Below are 12,140 nucleotides of genomic sequence, written 5' to 3'. Positions count from 1 at the left end.
ACGAGAGCTTTTTCGAGAGTGCCGTGTTTCCATTGAGCAAATTTATTTTCAAAATGGCAAATTGCGCAATTATATGGTTCATGGAAATGCAGCCGTAGTCTGTGACTCATTCATAGTTTACAGCTCTCGCAATGGCTGCAATCCGGCGAGAGAGAGCCAGACTTCAGTGGAAAACAGGAATGCTGAACAGAGTAGAGCAAAGTTGCTATCTTATCCTGAATATATCCTTAATATCCTTTTGAGCTTTAAGCCTTAAGAGCTGACGTAAGAATCTACGCTCTGTGTAATACATACAATTAATGCTGTTTCTGTAATGCTAGTTGCGCTAACAATGATAAGAGCTAAAATAAGACATCCTTAAACTTCACTTTAAAATACTTGCGAACCCTATTCTACAGCGACTCCTCTTTCACAGACAATGTGACACTGCCACGGCTCTTACTATACACAATCTCCAATCAAGACAGGAAGGCTAGAAATAAAATATTTTGAATGCTGTTATATTTTCTCATGTTACAGTTCAAGAGAAGTCATAAAAGGTTGAAATCGATGTTGGCAGGTCAAAGACATACAAAAGCCATAATTGGTGCACCTCTTTGTAACGGTGTATCCCAACTGTGTCATGCTATATATTTCCTACTAGCATATACATGCCTTAAAACAGAGCTCAAGCACTAGATTTTAGGTTAGAGCATTATCTAAATTTGACGTACCTAGAGGTTTTTTTTAAAGTATGAGGCTAATGCTCCCTAGTTTTTACTGAAATGGACTCCACAGATTTGAGCTTCAGCTCGGCCTACAAATCGATACTCTTGATGAAGCAAGCATTACTACTGGTCATGCATGGCTACTATGATGTTTTTCGGCACCACAGTCCCGCTAAATAAGCTAACGCACATGAGTCTATACATATCTTAATGGAAGACATTGGTGATTTTGTTGCTTTCAAACAACTTGTCACTTGTTTTATACAATATACAGTTTGGTCAACAACATGACAGTTAAGATCAAATATTGCACAGATCCCGGTAAAGTGTAATTCTGTTGTTGTTGTTGTTGTTTTCCCTATACATGTATATGGCCAAAATAAAAATAAAATAAAAAGGGGAAACCATTTATAAGCTGCAGGAAGTGTGAAGATGTAAACTCTTGACGCTACACAGACACGGCTAGGCATGAGCCGGATATTAGCATCAAGGTACGAAGTAGGGATGCACCAATGTGAACTTTTGGGCTGATGCCAATACCCGATCTTAATACTGCCATTTTGGCAGATAACTGATATTTACCACCAACTTCGCTCATTCTCTGCTTCGGCTAAACTTCCCACAATCCTGTGCTGTGTCACTATCACATGACCAATCTCCTCCCTCACTAGAAAAATGGCAACAAGATGGAAATAAATTTCGGTTGTTAACATCCACCCAGTTTTATTTATCAGACCGATACCTAGATGTTAAAAAATGACTATCGGCTGATACTGATGTTAGCGCCGATATATCATGCATCCCTAGTACGAACATTTTAAAGACTGAATTTAAAAACCACTAAAATGCTTTTAATGAGATGCCAGAAAAAGAGCTCTAAACAGAGATTTCTAGCCACACCCCTCCCCCACACATTGCTGCACACTGTAAACTGGCAGGGGCTTTTCCCAATGTTTATTAGGAGTCCAAATTTAGCTGTATATTTTCAGCGACCTAAGTATTTCTGGTAAAATAAAAGCAGTTGTCACATAATACCCACTTTGGTTTCAGATTTTTATAGCAATACTGTGCCGTCTATAAAAACATACCAGCTCATGCCTAGGCAAGACGTTTAAGGAATCCTCCTAACAAAACTAATGCTGAATATAAGCAACAGCATATTTACCTTCTGCTCTTCTGCCAACTACCTGATATGTCAATACTGAAACATTGATGGACAGACAAAGATGACTGCTGTGGTGCTCCGTAACGCCATGCTTTGTTCAGAAAACGCTCCTCTCAATCCCCTTGGACTTACTGTGGCAATGAGGTAGTTGAAAAGAAAGGAAAATGAATCAACGAATCTTAATTTGTATCACAGGCGTTTGATCTTTGCTACAGTATGTTGTGTCTTTACTTTCTTCGAGAAAAAAAAACACATACAGTTTGCTCATTACCAAACCTCTTGTGCGGTTGAAAAGCAACTCTGTTTTCATAAGCATCACCTAGATTTCACCCGTTTCTTTAAGCAAATTAAACAGGTGTCATTACACCAGGCTTTATGTCATAGTTTTCATCTCCGAGGTTGGACGACTTTAAATCTTTGTAAATCTGAAATGTTGCGAGCAATCCTCACTGGTGATTAGGCTGCAGAAAGAGGTCAGGACAAATGGGAATGCTGTGGAAGAGAGAGAGATATCCAGTGTCCCAGAAAGCAACCCATAAAGAAGGTTAGCTTAGCTACAGTTCTCTTGGGCTCGGCAGAAGTGGAGGTTCTGGGTCTTCTCCCTGGACAGGCTCCATCTCTCTACCTGTAAACATTGGTTTCATTGGAAGAGAAAATGCGGTATTAAAATAACATCTAAAAATCTCCCAGTTATTAAATTATTTGCACAAAATCCACCCATTTGCAGAATTTTTGTAGTTTATGAACATTTTTAAACATTAAACATTTTTGAAAGAGCACAATGCTACTTGACACGTCATTGGCTGGCAAACCAGCCAATCCAGGAGCGTCCATTCATTTTCTTGGTGTTGATTGGCTGTACTGCCAAGCCTGAATAAAACAGTTTGTGGATGTTAGCTTCTGTGGTAGTGATAAGAATAGTTCCAAAGTGTGCATTAATGGATATTAACCTAAATATGGTGTGAGTCCCAAATATTCACGGATTTCAGGTATTCCCGGCCCAAAATAATAATAATAATTACAATAATTATTAGTACAATTAATAATAATTTTCTAATTTGTTTATCATTCTAAATGTATGTCAGGTAACATTATGTATTTATGATAATTTCTTTAAGCATTATTCTGATAATATTGTGGAAACGTATACTTACATATACAAATATATGATGCCCAGGGTGGCATTAATGCTGTAACCGCCACTGTATAAACGCAATATGATAAAGTAAATTGAGCTCTAATTTTAAAATGTAAATTAACACGCAAGTACTAATACTAAGTGGCTAAAACCTTAACTAATCAGCTGAATAATGAAACAGATGCAACACTTAGAACTGGATAAATAAATTTCGCAGAAGAAAAAAAAATCTTTCAAGGAATTGTTGACTGAAGCACTGACCTCAGTGTAAAATGATGTAGAAATATTTCCTCTGTTCCTCTGAGCTGCTGCCGCACACAATGGTAAACAAAAGCCGGGGGGATCCTTCCTCTGCGGTGACACATTATTAAGAGTCCTCTTCACCTGCAGGACTGCCAGCTTTATTTTCATAAGACGACTCGACAATTTTGTAGGAAAACTTCAAAGTTGCGGACCCTCTTCTCTCCTCTCCTGGACACGGCAAGGGGGAGAGAAGAAGGTCCTCTCCTTCCTTCACCCTTCGCTCCTACGCCATTTTTGCTCTGCTAGTACGAGCAAAAAAAAAGAGTGCGACGATTGGACGGAAGGGTTGTCAGTCAAAGCTAAACCCCGCCCCGGAAACACACCTTTTTCCTCTCGTCCTTCATCTTAATTAGGATTAGAGGTTGTTTATAATCACTGCAACGTTAAATGGTTACTTAGTTAAAAGATATTCAGACGCAATTACAGTCGGTTGGCATAGAAACGCTAAAAATTGGCAAATTTCCTATTTACAGATATTAGTAGTAGTGTGTTTTTTGTTTTTTTTTCAATATACAATGCAAACCCAAGCGGATAAAGCGGATTATAAAACACCAATTTCCACTACAGCAATCGAAATAATTACGACATTATTTTTAAAAACTCTATGGGAGTCTTTAAACAGGAAAAAAAGTCTGCTCAGACATTTAGCTTTTGGCAGTAAGCTAGCCAAAACTCAAATTTTGGCTAGCTTACTGTTTAAGAATTTAGACACATTGGATCATCTAGTTCTAAATCCAAATTCAGGCTTTTGACGTGTGTTGGAGGAGGGAAACCTACAAAGGTTTTTATTACCGTGACAATGAGAGGGAGAACAACGCGTTCTGTAGTGAGTCACATAAGAGATGCCAGTAGTTTCTGTCGAAGGAAATTGCATAAAGCAAATGTAGATTGACACAGTGAAACCATTGTTAAATTCCTTATTTGGGTGCAAAAACGTGACCAATAAAGTTTATCCTAATGTCATTAGCAGGATATATGAGGAAAAAAAACTTGATTTGGTTTTTTTTTTTAAATATATTTTGACTAAAATGATAATTGATTCGATTGATTTTACAGAAAAGTCCAGGTAGATTTCCTTAAAATACTTTAATACTATAAATATCAGCTACTATATATTGGTTCCCCAAATGCCATGTATTATCAGCTAGTAAAGCAGCAAACTTCAACAAAACAACATGGATTTCATGGCACTTTTTATTCAAATCAAGTTCAATAATCACTTACATAGCTACAGAGAGACATCACATTATATATAACTTATGATCCCATAATGATTGATGAAAATAGTTGAGCTGTTCTTCCTGCACTCTGTTACCGAGAAATGCAGAGATGAAACAAAGTCACACTGAAGCTTTAATGGCTCAGACAACTAAACTCTGGTTCATATTCATACTCCTGTACAGATTATTCACTCTTTGGCTTCTAGAGCTAAACACAGAAATAAGTTAAAAAACAGACAATCAGCTTTTGTTTTTTCCCCTATTAGCCACAATAGAAACAGATGAAAGTAACAGAAGAATGAAATGATATCTGTGTGGAGTCAGGCTGAATGAACAAGGTGATCCGCTCCACCGTAGATCCTAACATTCATTCCTAGGCTTTGATCAAGTCCTAATAGGATTTAATTTAAAAAAAGAATCGCAAAAACTTTAGTTTTAACAACTCTAACTTTAGTCCACAGGAAAGCGACAAAGTCAAGGCTACAGATTTGTGATTAGTGTTTAGTCATGGCACTTCAGTGAGTAAATCAACAATCAGTGGGGCTGGTCTCGCTTTGCTTCGGGGAATTGAATAAATTACAGTTTGCTCCACCACAGGCCGGAAGGAAGGAGTCATATAATCCTGACAGCGTTAAAAAAAAAAAAAACAGATGCTCATGAAATGGAATCACACATTTAACAATTTGCACTTGAGCACATTATTTCTACATCGACGCATGAATTAAATATGGTTGTATTAGTAAACTTTGATTTAAACTTACTCACAGCGACAGCGAAGAGCTTTACCACAAAGAACAGCAGTGTTACCCACTATGGCCCTCTAAAATGTCTCTAATAAATACCGGTGCATTATTAGGAAGGTGGACACAAAACAACTCAAGGCACGCAACCGTTTCTTCCCCCCTCCACTTTGTTCACGGAGCGGTGCAAGCGACAGAATGTCAGGATCAGAGACATCTGCCCGGTGTGAAACGGTGCGTACCTTGGATGTGGCCCTGAGACGGGCTGCAAAGCAGGATGAAACTATGACCTGACAACAGCTGACCAGTCCCAGCTCTACTCATGATGCTCTACTCATGATGTGTGAAGGAAAACAAAACAAACAAACAAAAAAGAAACTTTAGTGAAGGAACCGGATGCTCATTTTCTGTTCCACGTCCACCTTTTCCAAAACCTGTGAAAACAGATAGAACAGCATGTTAACGCACAAGAAATTATAGTCAAAGTTTAAGTTTTAGCAGGTAACTGCATGTATGCGAACAGCAGTTTATAGCATTACAGTTCAAACAGTAAAATAAAAACAAAAATTGTGTTTTCACAATTCTTATTAATCATTAGCAGGCATATAAGGACTCAAAAAAAAGGCAATCTAGTGAAAACAACATATTCAGAGTAGCAATTGAGCCCAAACTGTAGAAAACATATATAGACACATTTCACATTTAAGATAAAAACTAATTTGTCTGTCAACATGTTTTACACAAAAGTAAAAAAAAAAAATTCACCTGGTTCAAATTCCCCAAAGGAATTCGATGTTATTGTATTTTAAGCAATAAAATGTTTAGTTTCTTATTTAAATTGCCTCTTTTTTTTAAGATATTAAATTATTTTGTTTATTTCCATTTTCTAATGCATTTTAATATTGTACAGAAAATGCTTAAGTACTTTAATGAAATTTCTTCAGAATTTACCAGTATTTTTAATCAATTAAGAAAAAAATTAATTAATTAATCGATTAAACCCAATCAATTATTGATTAATCAATTACTAAAATAATCGTTAGTTGCAGCCCTGTTAAGAAGTGAAAATATTTTCTAATATAACCAGAAAAACGCTCAGCCAAGCACGGTAATGGCAGTATGGTCATTGGGTCTGTTTTGCATAAACAGGACCTGAGCAGGTTATGGTCATTCAGTTGACAATGACGGAGTCAAATCAGTGGTCACCTTCATAAATTCTTGAAAGGAAATACAGGTGTCTCCGTTGGTGTCGGCCTCCTGGATGGTCCTATCAGCAATGCTGCCGAGCTGGTCGTCCGAAATGTTTACGCCGACCATCATCCGAAGGACCTGAAACAAGTGACGTCGTCATGGTTACTGAATATGTTTAAAAAAAAAAGAAAAAAAAAAGCAACTGCTGAAGATCAAATAAGCGTTTACGCAGACAATACGGTGGTCAAAAGAAACTTAATGTTACACGGACAGCAGAAACGTGATCACTTGGAGGCATTTTAGCTCTTTGGTGAATCAAAGTCAGTTTTTAGAGTTTATATATTTGGAGTCACATGTTTAGTCTGAATCAGTTGGGCCAGGTGGTGAGACTGTTTTGCACCAAACAAGGCCTGCGTCTGAGTCACTCAACCAGCAGCTTCCCGCCAATTACAGGTCGAGCAATGTCACCCAAACCGGAGCGGCTTCACGGAGAGACAACAAATAACACACAGGAAGCTCCGAGACGACAGAACGAAGAGCCTGCAGCTCAGGTGAGATATCAAATCAGCACAAGGTCTAAGTCTTTTCATCAACTCGGTTATTCAAGCCCCGTGCAGAACGCCTATGAGCTGAAGTTGCATAACTGCGTCTCGTTGTCCTCTGACACCAGGCAGATTTGGATTGGATTATTCAGGGTTCGCACAGTTTTCCCACAGGAAAAAAAAAAAAATCAAGCAAATTCAGGGGAAGTTTTCAAACTAGACAGTTTCAATTCACTATTGTATGATATAATTTATGACTGTTATTAATAATGTCTTGTGACGGGACAAGGTAGCTGAAAAGCAAGAATTTTGTGTTTTCAAATGTCTCTCATACGCCACACACCTGATTTGGTCCGAGAACAAAACACTAATTTCGCAAAAAAAGTTCCTCCATTTTCAGTAACTTTAATGTTTAAATTGTAAGACGACCTATATTGTAATTACACAGATCAATAAGTCATTGAGCGATCAGAAATAATGAAAAACTAACACTCTGACATAACCCAACATATCTGAAGGCAACTCAAATCCCTGGTCAAAATAAATGTTTAAACAAAATGTACAAAGAAAGTTACAAGAAATAAATCTCTAAAAAATATATCTGAGATTTTATCTGGCATTTAACAAGTAGAAGTTATTTTGGTGATTCTAACTTAAAAGAAGAAAAGTTCAGTCTGATTTATCTTCAGCCGTTGAGACAAAAAATTGTTGTGTGTTTTTTAATTAAGTGAATGAATACATGTAGTTTTAACTGTATATAACATTCAGCAACTATAAAGTTGTGCAGATAGAATAACAGGCACCTTGAAGGACTTTATACAGAAATCAAGAACTTTCCAAACCTTGAAAACACTTGACTGAAATTCAAGCATTTTAAAGGATTTCAAGCACCCAAATCCTAAACCCTGTTTATTTGTCTCTACTGGAAACAAGCTGATTGGATCTGACTGATCTCTGTAATGTAAAAAAAAAAAAGAGGAGGAAGTCGGAGCAAACCGACTCACTGACCTGCAGCAGCTCGTCCCGGGAGATCTTGTCGTCTCTGTCCAGGTCGTACAGACGGAAAGCAACTGGGGAAAAAAAAATAAAACTTTTCTTTTTAAAAAAACAAAAACAAAGTGGTAACCCGCTGACCAAAACCCCTGTGAGTGCTCCCCATAACGGTCAGCAGCTCCACCCTAACGCGACCTCGGCGAACACTCACAGAGCAGCTTGTTTGTCCTGCTGTTGAGCGGCTCCGTGGCGGGCGGGTTCTTGTTCTTCTCGTTGTCCTCGATGGGTCTGAAGTGTGCCAAGGTGCGCATGAAGCCCTTGAAGTTCACCTGATCCTCCCTAGAAGACACAAACCCTCAGAGTCAGCAGTAATCCAACACCTGCGGTACGTTCTTCTTCTTCTTCTTCTTCTCCAGCTTGAGCGAAAGCCAACGGTGCCAAACCTCCGAGAGGAAATCGAAGCCATATGAAACCATTAAAAGCCGCGTCTGGAATCCAAACGCCCACTCCTGAGACATTTAGGGATTTTAATGATATAGACAAAACATCTGGTTTTCCAGCCTTCCACTCTGATATAAATATAAATATAAAAAGATGAGGCTTATTTTAGGGATGGGAAATGTTCCTACACATTTTTAGGTCAAAGTCCTTTAATTTTACAGAGCGTTCTGAACTTATGAAGCTAGTTCTGAAAGTAGAAAGCAAAACAAAAAAAAAGGTTTCTATACCTTTTTGTTACATTAGGAAGTAATAATAAAAATAATTTGAAAAACTAGGAGAAAAAATAAAACAAAGGGACAATCCTAAAGGATGAATTGATGGAATAACAAATGAAGTGATGGATGGACAAGGATGGAAAAAAACGGAAGATAAACTAATGAATGGACGGAAAAATGGAATAAACAAATTGACAAATTAATGGATGGAGGGGAAAATAAACGGATGGACAAATGAATGAATGTATGGAGGAATTGATGGATGGATGGACAAACAGAGGCAGATGGACGGATAAATGATTAAACTGCTGGGTGGATTAAATATTTAGACAAATGGCATAAAAAAAAACAAAAAATTAAAAAACGAAAAAAAAAAAAACATTCCTATATCCCATTTTCAGGATTTTCCCCAGTGTTTTGTCAGCCTGGCGGGCCACCAGGCTTTACTTGTGCCCCAACCAGGTTTAGCATCGCTTATTTATTTAAGTATTTTAAAATGTTTGCATTTTTCAAGACTTTAAAGTTGGTGTTCATTTACTAATCTTCCAGTCTTCAAATAACATGATCATACTTTCACATTTCTTGTCAACTTTAAACATTTTTTAACTCAAAAACAAGGCAGTTCGCTGGGTGAACGACTGAACTAGAACCCAACCACCAAGCTTAGCAATTTTTCTGGGGAGAAACCTTGTATTTTCTTTCTTCAAACTCAAACCCAAACTTTTCCAAATGCCCCATCAACCCCATCGATCAATATTCCTCATTGACACGGCCTTCAAAGACAAAAGGCAGAGGGAAACAGCAAGTTAGAGAAACTTACCCTTCAGGAAAAAAGGCGTTGATGATTCTGTCCCCAAGAGGATTGATGGCCAACTCTGGGATCCTCTGGAAATCTTCTCGACTGTCGATATCAGAAAATACAATTAACTTAAAAGATGACCCTATAACAGTCCGCTACAAGGAGATTTTAGCTTAGCAGAAAAATATACTTTAACCAAGTTTTTAAAACAAAATCACCCTCCCCCCCACCTCTCAGAGGACTGGGGTGGGTGGCTGGACGTAGACCTCTAGAGGTCATTATTATGGCAACTCTCGGACGATAAGGGAAAACTACAACAAACGAGGACAAGGAGCACCCGAGACGTGTTTTCTGTAAACAGAATGTCTTTCAGGAGACACGCTTCCAAGAAACTGCAGACACATTTGGTAACACTTTATTTGAAGGGGGCTGAATAAGACTGTCATGACACTTTCATAAACATCAATAAGTCTTCATGAATATTTATGACTGTTGTCATAAAGCGTCATTCGGTAAATTATGACACTTTTAATACAAAGTTGACATTATTCAAAATGTCTTTGTTATGACAACTTGACATTAACCAAGAAATCATTACTGTTTAAACTTTACCTCTAAAAACATAAAGTTACCTAATTTTTAAAGTGCAATCAATAATACTTTTATAACAAATTTATATCAGTGATGATTTCTTGGTTAATGTCAAGTTGTCATAACAAAGACATTTTGAATAATGTCAACTTTGTATTAAAAGTGTCATGATTTACCGAATGACACTTTATGACAACAGTCATAAATATTCATGAAGACTTATTCGTGTTTGTGACAGTGTCATGTCAAATTTTATTCAGCCCCCTTCAAATAAAGTGTTACCACACATTTCACCGTCCTTGAAGGGTTGACCTGCAAATGATTGTCTTAGTAAACCAAAGGGCCTTGTTAAACCAAGGTTCACATGAGAGTCTTTATTGCTCAATAATTATCTCATATTCCATCACTTATTACCTTAAACTAGACTCAGTTACAGCGCTTCCCTGAAGCTTGTTATTGATCTTCCACAAAGAATACTCCTCCACTTCTTTTATTCCATGTGGAGGCATTCCCCATTTATCAGTAGCAAAGTGATAAACACATTAAAAAAAACATAAGATGCAACAATCAATAGGTCAGAGATTGGGAGAATCAACTGCTTAAAAATGTGTCCAAATAAGCAACTTTCACATATTTTTTTCTATAAAACGCATCAACCAACAGTGTGAACTTTAATGGACTTTTTATAGCAGGAAGTATTGGAAATTTGCGGATTATACTGTATCCCTCCCTCCCTCTTAATTCTAAATTTTGACATCTAACAAAGAACTTAAAGCAACGAAAACAGATCTGAAATATAAACAGGAAATCAGATTCATCCAGGAAAATATGATCGATACTTGCTACCAAATATAAAACAGCCGTAAGAACAGACTTTAATGTCTGATGTAAATCCTCCCAGCTGTCGCCTCCTTCAGAAACTGTTAGGTGATGCGTTTATGTGCAGCTGCTTACCTGAGTGTGCCGTTTTCTCCTTTATCCAGGCTGGTGAAGCGGCTGTATAGGCGGGTGATCTGGCTGTGGGAGACTGCAAACCAAACCATTTCAATGTTTTATAGACAGGACAGGAGAACATAACACACACACCTCCTAAATAAATACTTAATACAATTACACCACACTGACAGCGCCCAGGTAATCCACAAAATAGCACAGTAAACCTCCAGCTACACATACACAGTTCAATGTCAGTATTTATTTTATTTTTTAACTTACAGCCCGTTTCCTTCTTGATTTCTTCAATTTCTTCTTCTCTGAGTAACGTAGACGCTCTGGACCCCATGGCGAAACCTTAAAAAAAACGACTTCAGTAGCTCCCAATATTGCACAACAGAACCAGCCGAGATACGTCGAGGCTGAAAGTTAGCAAGCAAGCTAACCTTGCGGGCTGAACTTTAAAAAATGATACGGTTCGTTCAAACAGAGGTCAGAAGCGGAGTTTAGCCCAGGCGGTCGCTTGCTGCCTCTCTGTTGACACAACTCGACCAGTGGCCTGCTTTCTGTTAAAGCTTTCTTCCAGTCGGTCCAGATTTCATGATGTTGAGGCGAGTTTCGGTCCGGCTAGCTTCCTGTCTAATGAGGTGGGCGGGAGCAAGCACGACCACGCCCTGACAGGATCTGTCCCATAGTCTATGATCTGTCCGTCTCGTCTCATTAGATTTAGGTAGCATACCATTTTGCCTGCATGGAAAATAAATAAATAAATAAATAAATTAATTAATAAATGAATAAATAAATAAATAAATAAAGTTGGGAATGTGAGGTGGTCCACTTAAAAATAACTGCATGGTTTGTTACGTCAATCCGCGTTTCCCCATCAGATACGGTTCCCCCTTCGTCCTCTTGCCGCTCTGCCCCGCCCACGCGGCAAAATAGGCGCGTGCTCGTGATGAGCACTGAAAAAGCACGCGAGTAGCAAGCACGCGCTTGTTCGGCGCGCTTGTCTGAGGAACTACGGACACCGTGAAAGCTCAAACAACATGTTTCGGCAAAGTTGTCACATTATTAATAGTAATAATACTAATAATTATAATAA

At 38.0% G+C, this 12,140-nt stretch overlaps 1 protein-coding gene and 1 long non-coding RNA gene across 2 annotated transcripts; both read right to left on the bottom strand.

The window, feature by feature from the left end:
* Positions 1-1,541: 1,541 nt before the first annotated feature.
* LOC106936044 (uncharacterized) lies at positions 1,542-3,575 on the bottom strand. Its single transcript, XR_001422042.1, has 2 exons — positions 3,272-3,575; positions 1,542-2,497 (listed from the first exon to the last, which is right to left on the bottom strand). It is a non-coding gene; the product is annotated as an uncharacterized LOC106936044 (long non-coding RNA).
* A 914-nt stretch (positions 3,576-4,489) lies between these two features.
* chp1 (calcineurin-like EF-hand protein 1) lies at positions 4,490-11,716 on the bottom strand. The gene is made up of 8 exons (XM_015016823.1): positions 11,485-11,716; positions 11,321-11,395; positions 11,060-11,132; positions 9,536-9,616; positions 8,211-8,338; positions 8,015-8,076; positions 6,480-6,602; positions 4,490-5,707 (listed from the first exon to the last, which is right to left on the bottom strand). Exons 2-8 carry the CDS (start codon positions 11,385-11,387, stop codon positions 5,654-5,656), a joined length of 588 nt encoding a protein of 195 aa, XP_014872309.1. The 5' UTR covers positions 11,388-11,395; positions 11,485-11,716; the 3' UTR covers positions 4,490-5,653.
* Between the last annotated feature and the right edge of the window lie 424 nt (positions 11,717-12,140).

This window comes from Poecilia latipinna, unplaced genomic scaffold (assembly GCF_001443285.1).
Source record: "Poecilia latipinna isolate Pla-1442-1.1 unplaced genomic scaffold, P_latipinna-1.0 Scaffold2066, whole genome shotgun sequence".
NCBI classification, from domain to species: domain Eukaryota; kingdom Metazoa; phylum Chordata; class Actinopteri; order Cyprinodontiformes; family Poeciliidae; genus Poecilia; species Poecilia latipinna.
The sequence above is the reverse complement of the archived record's forward strand: the minus strand, read 5'-3'. Positions and strand labels throughout refer to the sequence as shown.

Excerpts from the sequence above, each read along its gene's own strand:
- chp1 (XM_015016823.1), bottom strand. The coding sequence starts at position 11,387 with ATGGGGTCCAGAGCGTCTACGTTACTCAGAGAAGAAGAAATTGAAGAA. Across the intron at positions 8,339-9,535 it reads AACGCCTTTTTTCCTGAAGG|GGAGGATCAGGTGAACTTCA; the intron begins GTAAGTTTCTCT and ends TGTGTCTTCTAG. Across the intron at positions 5,708-6,479 it reads CCTTTCAAGAATTTATGAAG|GTTTTGGAAAAGGTGGACGT; the intron begins GTGACCACTGAT and ends CTGTTTTCACAG.